The 13,233-nt window shown below is 48.8% G+C and overlaps 1 protein-coding gene and 1 long non-coding RNA gene across 3 annotated transcripts in view; one reads left to right on the forward strand and one right to left on the reverse strand.

Moving 5' to 3' along the window:
• Nucleotides 1-3,781: 3,781 nt before the first annotated feature.
• The window catches only part of RHBDL3 (rhomboid like 3), a 57,990-nt gene continuing 48,538 nt past the window's right edge, over nucleotides 3,782-13,233 (forward strand). The window contains exons 1-2 of one of the 2 annotated variants that reach the window (XM_068209711.1): nucleotides 3,782-4,161; nucleotides 7,622-7,645. In XM_068209711.1, the coding sequence (XP_068065812.1) occupies nucleotides 4,042-4,161; nucleotides 7,622-7,645 (144 nt within the window). In that variant the 5' untranslated portion in view covers nucleotides 3,782-4,041. The remainder of the gene's footprint in view (nucleotides 4,162-7,621; nucleotides 7,646-13,233) is intronic. The other variant, XM_068209712.1, reaches the window with a different exon arrangement.
• LOC137485275 (uncharacterized) lies at nucleotides 5,830-6,387 on the reverse strand. Its single transcript, XR_011005245.1, has 2 exons — nucleotides 6,147-6,387; nucleotides 5,830-5,974 (listed from the first exon to the last, which is right to left on the reverse strand). It is a non-coding gene; the product is annotated as an uncharacterized lncRNA (long non-coding RNA).

Genomic DNA, 13,233 nt, shown 5'->3' on the forward strand with positions numbered 1-13,233 from the left:
GAGCGGCCGTTCCCGAGTGGAACGAAGGCCCCGTCAGCCCGGCCCGGCGGGAGCGGCCGTTCCCGAGTGGGACGAACAGCCCCGTCAGCCCGGCCCGGCCGAGCGGCCGTTCCCGAGTGGGACGAAGGCCCCGTCAGCCCGGCCCGGCCGAGCGGGTTGTGCCGCCCCGCTGAGGGAAGCGCCCCTGGCCTGAGGCGCTGCCTGCCCGCCCTCACGGCCCGAGGCGGCCAGCGCAGGTGAGGGACGGAGCGGATCCCCGCCTGCTTATATACAACAGGCCTTCGACAGTGGTTTGGGCACAGGAATTTTCTTAGGGAAGAGCACACAAGTCTTGGTATCCAGCTCTGCCGTGGCCTCATCCAGGCAGGTTGTCGGTGTTCCCTGAGGGAGCCCTGCTGCCACCGGCCAAGCCCTCCTGGATCCTATGCGGATTAGAATTACGGCGAGGGGGAATTCTTCTCATTGAGTATATAATGAAGAATGTCCAAAAGTTAGCTACTGCAATTAAGTGCTGGGAAGAAGGAGCAGCACTCCAGTCCACTTATTCTTGACAGTGATTTGTTTTCTTCTGCTGCCGTCAGTTTTCTAACAACTTCTTTCATTGTATTTTCCACAACTAGACTCAATTTCTTCCTGCTCAGTCTGATGTGTGAATTGCCTGACCATGGTATAAAGCTACTGAGAGGACAAAGACCTTGGCTGATCTTCCTTGGAGACACATCCTTCACCCCTCAGCTTTGACCTCTTGTCTGAAAGCTTGTCAGTTCAGGATTAATAGTAAGCAAGACTTGATTTTATGGTGGAAATTAACCTTGAATTACTAATTGGTCTCCAATTCAAGCAATTCTTTTGTTTAGGAATGAACCTGTGTTTTGTCACCAGCAGGTGACAGGTAAAAACAAGCAGACACATCTTTAAATACCACAAGGCTGACCTGATAGGAGAGCTCCCTTTTAAGACAACGGCCCCAAAAAAGGTTAATGGCAGATTTAATTATTTCCCTAACCAAAAGGACAATTCGAACCAGCTGCAACCAATAGCAGTTACTGTGGCAGAAGAGGGCTGCAGGTGGAAAGACTAGTGCTTTTTCAGTGCTGCAGTTGAAAGTTCTAAGTACAACATGGAATAGGGAGGGTCAGGAGGATGGTCTTTCAACACAAGTTAGAAATCACAGAAGAGGTTGGACTTTATTTTTTCCCCACTATTCCTTCACTTTGGGAGGGAGAGTACCCATGAGTCAGGGGGAAGCCAAATGGTAGCACATACAGTCTAATTCATAGTGGTTCTGAAAGGTAAACTTGTGTTGTCCCAGCACAAGGAGTATGATGCTCGAAGAGTCCTTTACCATTGTTACCTTTTGGACTTGAGTTTAAGCCCATGTCTCAAACCACCTGTGGTCCTTAGAGGTTTTTAGCTGTTTTCCTGAGTCTGAAGGGGTTAATCTGATAGGTCTGATCCAGTCCCAGCTGTGCATGTGCTATCTAATATCCTCCTAAGGTTGTGTTTGTGTGCATCATTTTGGGGTTTTGATCCAAAATGCTGCATTTTCCTTCAGAAGTTGTCTCTCCCAAGTCTGGCCAGCTGGCTGAGCTCTGGTATGGAAATCAAGCTGGGTAGGTTTCTCCACACAGTTCCACTTGTCAGACTTGGGAAGTTTTGTAAAAGTTACAAGGGAAGAATTGGGAAGTTTTGTAGCTTTGGGGCTACTTTGGGTGGAGGAAGGACCAGTGAACAAAGCGTTTCGCTTCGATCCAGAGGGCTTAGCTAACAGATGTTGGCTGGGCCCTTCTTTGAGGGGGAGTTTTTGCATATTCATCAGCTGACCTTTTGAGCCACTTCCAATGCAGGGAGGACGTACATCTACATTTTGTTTGTGGTATTTGGAATATAAAAGTTGCCTATATGACTGAGTGTGAAAATGGATTGGGGTTTATTATCTCAAGTCCTTTCTGTCTGCATTTCTTCTGAAGCCCTTCCTTCTGTCTGCATCTGCTCTGGGGTGGCCCACAAACCCCCCAGTTTATCTAGCAATTACTGTCTTCCAAGGTAGAGTCACCAGGGTATGCAGTGGTGAGAAATGACATTCTAAATTAAGAGCCTCTCACACACTTGCAAGATGATAATTTGTCTGTAACAAAACTCCTCATTAGAATACTGTTAATTTCCTTTCTGTGACAATTATAGCACAGCACTAGCTCATATGTGCAATGTGCAGAGATATTTCCCTGAAAAAAAAGAAAAAACAAACCCAAAACCTATCATTACCACTAGTGAAAAACAGTCCTTAGAGGAGAAAAATGAACTTGTAATTTTGCAGCAACTTCTCAAATTAGTGGGAGTTTGGTGTTAAGGTAAGGAGTTTTGGGGGTTCTCCCTGTTGTTGATTGCATTCATGTTAGACTTCACAGTTGGCATTTTCCCACTGGCATCTGGAATCAGAGATGATAGAGTCCCCAGCTGAGTGGAACCTGTTACCCCTGAAATTCAGCTCATGTATTCTCTCTTTACTCTAAAAATTTGCTTCCCTCCTCCTTACAGACATGTTTAAATGACTGCTATGTCTTTCTGTTGGCATAGCATATTTTTGCTTATCCATCTGTTTTGAAGTTTTGATGAGGTTTAGTTTTTCAATCAAAAAGAGATTGTCTGTATAATCACTGTTTAATGCCTGGAATATTTTGGCAGGAGTTGTGTTATATGAGTTAAGTGGGTTAGTGCTTCTCAGAAGTGCTGGATTTGGTATCCTGTTCTTATGCTTCAGGAAAGCAGGCTGGACAGGCTCTAGATCAGGGAGAAATGGCTCAAGGAATTGCCTTTAAATGTGCAGGTCTGCTCTGTTTCACTGATGTCATTAAGGGGACACAAGCCCTCCTCTTCATCAGCTGCACAGAAGACCTCAGAAGAGCTTTTCTTTTGTTGTCATTTTCCTACCTGAATCCTGAGCTTGAAGAATTATCTCCAAGGGCTCTGGTTTTACTTCTCTGCTGTATGCTCTGCTACTGCAGGATGGAAGATCCTGCTCCTTTTCCAGAGGTATTCTAGCTGATTTGGTTTACTTTTTTTGTGGTTGGTTGATTTTTAAACAGATTGTAAAGAAAATAGGGACTTCCAGCTTGGTTCTGTACTCGTGGCTGAGGTGTGTCTGATCTGGTACTGGACTTTTTCATCAAGAAAACATGGCCTGTGGTGCTGGACTCTGCTCTGACTGTGCTTTGTCTGGCTTTTAGCAGAAAGCAGAGGCACAGGCACCATGTGGATCAGCCTGGCTCTGCTTGCCCTTCCCCCTTGCCAACCTGCTATTTCTGTACTTGATTGGAAGAAGCTAAAACTGCTGGATTTTTGCCGGCAGTCAAGGCATTCCTCAAGTTCCTAATCCAGGCTCCAGATGGTTAAGTTGTCCATCCTGACATATAGGAACAAATAATTATGGTAAAAGATGTGAAACCCCACACCAGCCTCTCAGGGTGAGGCTCTAGGACAGAGAAGTCGCCTGCAGGGAGCCCCGATGATCCGGCACGTCTGGTCACCTGTCCGCGGGCAGGAGGGCAGGGCTGGAACCGGCCGGGCCCCGCCGCAGGGGCTGCCCGGTGCCGGTCAGGGCCGAGCCTCCGCGGGTCGCCCCGTGGGAGGCGGTGCCGGCCGTGGGCAGGGGCCACCCGGCGCTGCTCCCCCCCCCGCCGCCGCCAAGCCCGCATCCTCGGACGTGCCGCAGCTCCGGGCTCTGCCTCCGAGAGCCCCCGGGGCTCCCCCCGCGCCGGGAAGGGCGGACCCCCGTCCCCGGGCGATGGCTCGGCCGCAGGGGCGGGAGGCGGGGAGGGGTCACTGCCCCGGCCGGAGCTCGGCCGCCGGGATGCCGCCCGCCGGCGCTGCCCGCGCTAATTGGATATTCCGTGGATGGAGGATTTCCTCCCCTCCCGGCTGCGGGAGTCATGAAGGCAGGCTCGGCTGCGCTTGAAAGTTTGCCAACCAGCAGCTAGGTTTAATTTCTTTAAGGATCTGGGAAGAAGGGGGGCGGGGGCTGGAGGGGGACCGTTTCCAAGCATGGGAGACAGGCTGCCGGAGCCTCACGCCAGCTCTTCCCCTGCTGTGGCTGCCAGCTCGGAGGCGGAAGAAATCGAGGTGCTGGACTCCGAAGATGTCCTACCTATGGCCGCAGAGGATGTAAGTTTCCTTTGCTCGATATCTTCCCCCCTTTTCCCCCGGCCGGGATAATCGGCTCAAGCTATTCATAGCTGAAGCCCGGGATGGGCACAGGAGCGGGGCCGGTGACCCTGCGGGACCAGGGAAAGCCGCCGTCCCCGCCGCCGTCCCGCCGCCCTCCGCGCCTCCCGCCGCTGGGCGTCTGCGGGCTCCAGCAGCCGCCGGGCTGGCTCCGTCCCCGGGGCCGCAGCTCCCGTCCTTCCAAGCCCCGGCGGCCCGGACAGGCTCCCGGTTCGCTGGGTGCCCGCGTCCGGTGGGAAGATGCCGGCGGGTGGCAGCTGGCCGGGAAGGGGCATCAAACTGCGCACGGACGCGACTCTGGAGCCTGGAGAGGGGCTGACGCCTTGGCTCGAGGGGCTGCTGGGGGACAGAGAGCTTCTCCAGAATCACAGCCACCCTGAGGGTGACAGATGTGAAACGCTCCGGCTCTCGGGAGCTGCTCCCTCTTCCAGCCCCCGAGCAACAAACAGTCGAGTAAGTTTTCTCCTCGGCTCGACAGGGCTGATGGCTTCTCTCCACTCTCCGAGCTCTGATGGCACGTGAGGGTGGGATAACTTGGCACCAGCTCTCTGCTCAACCAGTCCAGAAGGACGCGAAGGGGTCCTGCGCCCTCCAGATCTGCTCCTGCCGTGCTGAGCGGCAGTGCCTGCAGAGCCGAGGCAGTTGTTCTGCATCTGCCGGACCCGGAGGCAGGAGCTCGCCGTGCACCTGTCTGGGGGGCAGTGAACGTGAGAGATCCTGCATTCCTGGTGCATCCCAGCACTGCTCACAGCTCTCATTCCCAGCAAACTCAGCTGGGATGAGGACTGAAAAGTGTCTGCTCAGTCTGCAGCGCTAAGTGCAGGGTCTGTTCCAGCCAGTCAGACATAAAGCAGAGATACTAAATGTCTTTCTGAAGCGGGCTCTGACTCGGGTCTTGCACCACTACAAAAGGGACACTTGGGAGCTGAACGTCCAGCAATGGCACATCCCCTCGGCCCCCTCTCTAACTTTTTGATGCTGCTGGAGGAAGCCGCCCAGGCATGCTTAGGGACAGAGCCTTCCTTCTGAATCACCTAGAATTCGGTTGCTGTTGGATTTTCCTCCCAGAGGGCAGTGGAGGAAGTGCAGTTGCTTGCTAGAGCTGCATTCCCCAGTCTGTGTTCCTGAGCACAGTGCAGTCAGGAGGGAGCGTGTGATGCAGGTTGACCTCTGCTACAACACTGCCAGACAGTCCTAAGAGGAGATGCCTGACTCAGGGGCGTGTGTAGCTTTGACTTGGAAAGGGTGGTTTTCCAGGAGCTTTCACAGTCCAGGTTTCCAAATCCCATTGCTTGCTTACATCAGACTGTGACCTTTTCTTCTCTGACAAATTTTGTGTTTCTCTGGATGGTCCTACAAGAAAGATTTCCTGTTGTGATACACGTGAGCCCCTTGGAGTTGCTCCAGCCTCTACACAAATGCAGCCATTAGCAATTCAATCCTGCCAGGGGGCCCAGGAGATGCTGAAATGCTGAGTGCCTGGCAGGATTGGACTCCTGGGACAGGAGCTGTCCCTCATGAAGTCTAGATTCTCATCCCAGTTCTGCTGCTGCCTTCCTGCTTGACCTTGAGGTAGGACAGCTTGGGTCAGATCCAGCTTGCAGTGTCTTGCCATTACTTGCATTGTTATTTGACTCTGGTACCTTGTTTTCTATAATCAACAAAACTAAAGCCTGCAGCTGCACTGGTTATGGGAAGCTGCTGAGATCTGGCAATAGATGATGTGACAGAAGCCTGAGGTATCATGTATCATCTGCAAGTCAGAAAAGCAGGAAGCAGTGTAAATGCCCTCCTTCTACTCCGCCAAGATTTCCTGCTGAAACAAGCAGGCTACAGAGCATCATCTCTGAAAATTTCAACTGCTCTGTGCTACTCTGTGCCCCCTGAGACCTAACTGGGGGTTGATTCTGTGTTGTTGCTATTACATCTGAAAGCCTGATGGAAGCTCTCTGGCTTGGCCAGCAAGAACTGACACAAGGTCAGTTCTTTATGTGTTATTAACCACAAAAATATAACACAGTGGAGGTTTGGCTGTCACAGCCTTGACAGTGTGTAACAGCTCAGCTGTGATGTCATTGTAGCTCTCAGAGCAGCATTCCATAAAGCCAGGAATCAGTCCCAAAATGTTCTGTTTAAAATGCTGGGTTGATTTATGATGATAAATGAGAGCTTATAAATGGAGAGAGACATGGGGAGGAGGGGAGCCAACAACTTAACTAATGAAAAGGAATTCAGTGGCCTGATACCCCGCTGTCTGTCTAGTCAATTCTGCTTTAGATTTGCCCACCATGCGAAAGGAAATGTTCTTCTAGGACTAGATAAGACTCTCACCAGATTTCTGCTTTGCTAAAAGCACTGTGAGGAGAGTCTTATAAGAGTCTGATATTTGTTGTTTTACTCGTTTTTTTTCTGAGAAGCTGAATGAGGCATTAAAAACCACGGACCTGGAAATGTACAATGTTTCTAGGGATCCTAAGACGGTGATTATTCCAGTGCTGCCCCATGGAAGTTGCTGTCTTCTCAACTGGCCCCTAAATCCAGGATAGATGAGAGTCTTAAACAAGTCAGTAGGAATTTCCTCTGTTTCATGGGACAGTGAGGCAGCAAGTGTGGGTCACAGAGGTGAGCTGACACCACTCTCTCTACAAAGCATAACTCAGAGCCAGTTTCCAGCTTATTTTTTCAGTTTCCAAGTGACAAGAACTTGTGCAGTGTTCACATGGTTGTGAACATTGAAGTAGAGCTTCCTCCTATACAGCATTTTTAAGGCAGATCTGATAGAACAAAAGATGTGGGGTAAATCCTTGCAGTGGGCTCTCTCCAGCCTTCCACCCTCCTGCCTTGCACAAGAGGAATTACCTGTTTTTCAGATGTGAACATGTGAGGCTCAGAGAACTGATGGGTTATCAAAAAGCCTGCAGAAAGCCAGAATCAGGAGCAGGCAGTAAACAGGGCTCTGATAACCCAGCAAAGTAATTGATGGGTCAGTGTTGGGCCACAGGATCTCAGAAAGTGATCTGGAAAAACATTGCTAATTTGTCCCTTCCCTCAATATACACAGAGCTTTCTTGATCTCTGTGAGTAAGAATCCCTTTTTTCCTTGCTTGCCTGGAAATAGACAAAGTGGGAGAAAACAGAATTAACACATGAATGTTTTGAGTTCATCCTAATTTGGATTTGTAAATGAAAACTGTTCTCCCTGTGTTTGGTAGATTCCCCTTCCTCCTCCTCCGGAAGGGTAGGTGATTCTGGGATGAAGAAGGAAATGGTATGTTGGAAATAGCATTAAATCATTTGTTTATTTCTCTGTTAGAATATAGTTCTACAGTTTACTGCATGTTAATGTCGTTGCTCTTATACCTTCTTTTTACTCTTTTTCCTCCCTTATGCTGCCTCTCAGCACTGGAAAGTCCTATTTGATCAGGTATGTGGACATGATATATTCTCTCTGTCTTGTGAGCAAAGAGCCTAACCTCTGGTTAATTTCCTCTGTACTGGCTTTCCCCTGCATTTAAAATACAGCCTAGGAGTAATGTGCTGCATGCTTCCAGTTCCCAGGATGCTGGTGTGCAAGTCATAATTATCACAGCTGCTCTGGGCCTTTCTCTCAGTTCCTCTTCAGAGTAGCTAGGGACAGGAGTGAGCCCATCCCTGGTGGCTCAGGGGCTGAGCCAAGGTGCTGCAGCAGGTGCTCTGTTTCCTGCCAGTTGTGCTGTCCTTGCTTGTGGATTAAAGGATCTTCTACTCTTTCAGGCAGGCAGACTAAGACCTGTAAAACCAGCACAGTGTTCTTGGAAATGGCTCCCCAGCTAAACTGACTTCTGCAGGGCTACATCATCCAGGCAGGACCTGCTGCTTTAAACTTGCACAGGGTTAGCAAAGAATCTGCTTCTGTACCGAAGACTGTGGTTGTGTCAGGTAAATGCCTCGCGTCAGATCTGTAGCTGGCTGAAGTCAGCAGAGCTCTGAAGAGCTCTGAACTATAGCTGCTGAGATTTTGGGTTGTGGGTTCTAGTTTGTAAATTATGCTTTTAGCTGCTTTAACTGACATGTTTGCTTTGTGGTATCCCTTCCATCTGCCGGGTTGAAATGTGTAGCAGCTATAAACAGAGGGATTTTTCTAGGGTTGATTTGCTTCTAAACTGCAGCACTGATGTCATAAACTTTTCTGCTGTTGTGCGTGCATGTAAATGTCACCTTCTGTAAGGGAGCTTCCTCTGACGCTGGCATCATCCTGGCAATAAAGTTTGGATGGGATTTCATCCCTGCTTTATGAAACGATAATCTTGCCTCTGTGTCTGGCTGAACTACAAAGCCAAAAGCTGTGGCACAGCCTGCGAAAGGATGTCCTTGGTACCCTGGGGGTGCTGTTATCTTTCAGCTATTAGCTGGGGCTGCCTGTTCTGATGAGTGCTCATTTATACACAGTTAGCCGTGACCAACTGCTAATCCACGTGTCTGGACTGCAGCAAGTTGGCTGTGGTACAGTCAGTGGGCAGCTGGGAGCTGGGTACTATGATTGTTGATCACACCTAAATTGTGTGGTGTGTTTGAATCTGCTGGGGCTCATAGGGGATGCTGCCACTGAAAAGGTGGATGCACAGTAAATTGCTTGTGGCCTGGGCTGAATGTTTGTTCCAGCCGCTTTGAATTCTCCTGTCTCCAACACTGGCCCTAATTTGGAGTCTTATTCTACAAGCATCCTTTGAAGTCATTGAGTCCTTGTGGGATGGGGCTGTTGGCTGGTAGCTACCTCAGGCTCAAAGAGAGGAATCTGTAATTTCCCATTGGACTTGCTTGAATAGTAGATGGGATTTTTTCCTTTTTTTTTTTTTTTTTTTCTTTTTAAGGGGAAGGAGTTTGACTGTTGGATGTACAGAACACTAGCCCAGTAACAATGGAACAGGCTGTAAAGACAGACCTTCAATAATTAGCTGTGTTTCAATTAGGGCTGCAGCTGAATTTTAAAACTTGTCTGTAAGACTTTATTATCAAAGAGAATGCAACCTGTGACAACTACACGTAAGTCCTGAATAAATCAATAATGTCCTTGTTGCCTGTGGGCAAAGCTGACATCTTCCTGGAGCATTGTATCAGCAAAGCAATGCAATTAGTCCTGCAGTGAATTGCAAGATGCTGTTTGTCATGGAACAAGGTTTTCCCAGCAGCAAGGTGCTAGGAGGAGAGGGGAGCACTGCGTTTAGCTCTGATTGGCATACATGTGAAACATGAGGACAGTCCTGATAACTAGAGAAAGCCTGTGTGTTGACACTGGGAACAGTTGCAGCTCTCACTGGGAGTCAGCACCTGGCTGGGTGTGTACTTGGAGAGGAAATGGGTGGCCCAGGGTGCACGTGCATTTGTGACTCATGGGCTGGGACTGAGGTTTGAGAGCCACCCTCTCAGTTGAGACACGTAGGCTGCTGCACTCACCACCTCCCAGGAGAGCAAGAGAAGGCTCTGGAGAAAGTGTTAAGAGTAGTTGGGAATTTACAGGCTGGTAGTCTGCAAGTGGCTTGTTGCTGTTATACTCTGTCATCCCAGAAAACTGTGAAGGAGAGGTCAGCACACACACACACACACAGCCTTTGAGAGGGGAATGAAATTATTGTTAATGCTTGTTTGGTTTTTTTTCTCTGAGGAAGTATTTTTAAAACTTTATTAAAGCTTGATGACCAAAAAAAGCAGCAAGTTTTCTGTTTAGACATAAAAAATTTAAGGGGGTTTGTTTTTTTATGATCTCCCCTTCTCCAGCTTAAATTAAAAATTCAAAACTTCTTGATGGAAAAATTTCTGCTCAGCCATAAAGCAGTGCTTTTTCCTTGGTTATTTTAGGAGAGAGGAGTGACTGACCGTGTTTTCTGTAGGAATTTTTTATTTGTTTTGATCCAGCTCTAATCTGTCACACTGGGAACTGTCAGTGACTCAAGCCAAGATCTTCAGCCACTTGCAGATTGATTTATTTAAGAAGTAAAGGAACTTAAATTGGACAAAAATTCAGACCCAGAACTGCTTCCTATGCTTTGAGGTTCAAAGAAGCCCCTCCCAGGACAAAATCCTGACTACACTGAAGCAAGTAGTGAAATTCCTCCTGGATTTAGTGGGGTCAGCACTTCACCCAAGAGTTTGGGAACAAGCAGACTCACAGCTCTTCAGGGCTGCAGCCAGACAGTTATAGTTCAGCTGCTGCCTCATACTGTGCTTGCAAGATGTGGTTTTTATTACAAGGCCATGGCCCTCGGGCAGCTCTAACTCACTTTTATATGGGAACTTTTATAGGGATTCATACATTTATTTATTGTGCTCATAAACACCCTCCACCCCCACACACACATTAGCTCTGCATCTGCTGCCTTCTGCAGAGCTTGCACCATTGCTGAGTGCTCTGTGCTGTCTCTGTGAAGAATCTGAGCTCTGAGCAGAGCAAGCTCTCTCCATCCCTCTGCAATTACTTGGTGTTTTCTTCATTTGTCCTTCAGTGGCCAAAGGCTCATTTTCTTGTTACTCTTCTGGTAAAGCTGAAAATGTGACAATCCCAGGAGCAGCTGCTGACAGTTTCATGCTTCTCTGTGTTAATAAGATTAGTTAATTGCCTTGCACTCAGACATGAGAACATCTCCCAGTCCTTGCTGAAGCCAAGTTGCCTGATGGTTGGAATCTGCAGATGAGTGTCCTGAGGGGCTGTTCCTGCTTTGCTGTGTCCTCTCTAGGGCCTCAGGCGCAGTTCTTTGCGTCCGTGTCCCCAGTGCCCCTGCTTTGGCAATGACTGCAGCTGGTTGGTGTTATCCAGCCCTTGGCTGGGCTGGGTGAAGGGGGCTATCTAGGACAACAGTGTTTGTTCTTGGGACAGACCTGCCTTCTGAAGGTGGCTTTTAACCTTGTTAGATGCTAAGAGCTTGTATCATCTTCTCTGTTTCCCCATCTCCATGGCTGTTGATATTTTGAGGGTGAATTAGCATTATCAGCCCTCATCTTAGAGCTCTCACTTCTTTTCACCCATACCCTGGTTTGTAGTCATGACAACAAACTTGTTTTAAATAGACACACAAAAAACTCTCCAAAAACACTCTCCTTACTGCCTCAACACCTTGATCCTATTGCTTGTCAATCCAGGCTGTGTTTTTGTTGCAGCTGCTTTAGAAATTCTAGATTTTTCCCTGAGACTTGTACGTGGGTGTGATGGCAACAGATGAACAGAGTTTATGGGGAATGCAGAGAGATGCCAAGTTACCCAGTCTGTGTAGGCAGCTAATGGAAAACTTGAGCTCAGAAACAAGGCTGTAGAGATAGACATGCACTTGCCAGGAAAAGTTCAGTTGCTGACACTACCAGCAGTGGGTGCAGCTGAACCTGCTCCGCCATAGTCTCATAAAACATTAAAATAAGCTTTAAAAGATGCTGACTTTGCAGCTGCCTTTAACCCAGGGCTGGTTCCTGCACAATTGAAATTGCAGAGCAATCCATAAAATTGGGGCAGCTATTATCATGGTTGGCGGTAACTGGGGAAGGGAATTCTTTTGAACTTAATGATCCTTTATGTTAACTGTCCCTTTTCTCTGGGTAGCCCTTAGCGCAGGCAGGCAGAGCTATTTCCCACACTGTAAAAGAAATTCCAGTTTATTTACTGGGGCACTGTTGAGCTAAACATGACCCTTCACTTTGAAACATTTCCCCGCCTATTGTTGCTGGCAAACCCCTGCCAGCTGTGGCTGCAAGACCTCTCCAGGCAGGTCTCACTGAGCTGTAGGCAGTGGTTTGTGCCTTGGGATTTCACCTCTTCCTCTGTCAAACAGCTTGTGTCTCACTGATGGTTTGTTGGATCACTGGGAACAGGTGGAACACAAACTGTAATATAAAGAATAGGAAATGATGGCAGTGATAACAGCAGTATAGCCAGGGGGTTTGAGCCCAGGGTTGTGTGTAGCCTTCAAGTCCTTGCCTGAATTATGGACTATTGCTGCCTTTATAGTGTTCATTGGGACATCTGTCCACATTTAAATGGAGTGGTGCTGCGGATAGGAGGCTATGGAAACAGCGATTAGGAAATAGTCATTAACTTGTTACTTCATCTGCTAAGGTGACTGGGGAATCAGAGGTGCTGGTGGGAAGACTGTCCATGGTGATAAGAGATCAGCATCCAGGCCCCAAACCAGCATCTGCCTCATCTGCCATATCAGATGCTTCTGAGAGTGTGACAGGAAATGTGTCCCCTTCTCCCCCTCTGCCAAGCTGTGCATTGTGCAGGGGAGAGATATTTTAAAATCTACAAGGGTCTCTTTACAATGCACAGAGGGGGCTCTGCATCTGCCCTACGCCTTGACGTCTAATCTCATTTACAGTTGTCAGCGTGGGCTGCTGGAGGAGCTGAAAGGCAGAGGACAAGGAGGGAGAATAGATTAGTCTCGAGCAGAGGGCACTGGGAGTGCACCTGCCTCTGCCCCGCTACCTTGAGGAGGGGCGGCAATAGCAGCTGGGCATGTGTCATCTGCTGCTCTTTGAGGCACCCAGCCATGGAGCACACGATTAATGACTCAAGGGGCTGGGCTTTTGTGAGTGATAAAGCCCTGGGATTTAGGCCCGGCTCTCAGGCCTTTTCTCTGAGCAACACCATCACATTACATTTCTCAAGTGGCGTTGTGGTCGCAGCGAGCTGTCTGTGGCCACAATGCTCCCCTTTCTCCTCCCTCCCCAAACTGGGCTGACCTTTGTCATACAGCATTAACCCTTTGACTCCTCCACTTTGGGTTATGGGGCTGGGGGGAAAAAAAAAGAGTCCCTTCAAATTCATTGCCCTGCAGATAGCCTTGAAGGGAAGAAAGGGCTGGTAGGAGATGTGTTTTTGCTGAAGGAGATTGGTTTGCTGTTGCCCTCTGGATTATCAATTCCTCACTTCCTTCAGCCAGAGGCTTTTTTGAATACAGCCTGGGAAAGGGGAGGGGAATTTATCCTTCCCTCAGTCAAGGAGGGAAACTTGGGCATTGAACAGCAACTGTATGTCCAAGAGACCATTCC

The sequence above is a fragment of the Anomalospiza imberbis genome, chromosome 19 (genome assembly GCF_031753505.1).
Source record: "Anomalospiza imberbis isolate Cuckoo-Finch-1a 21T00152 chromosome 19, ASM3175350v1, whole genome shotgun sequence".
In the NCBI taxonomy this organism is placed as follows: Eukaryota; Metazoa; Chordata; class Aves; order Passeriformes; family Viduidae; genus Anomalospiza; species Anomalospiza imberbis.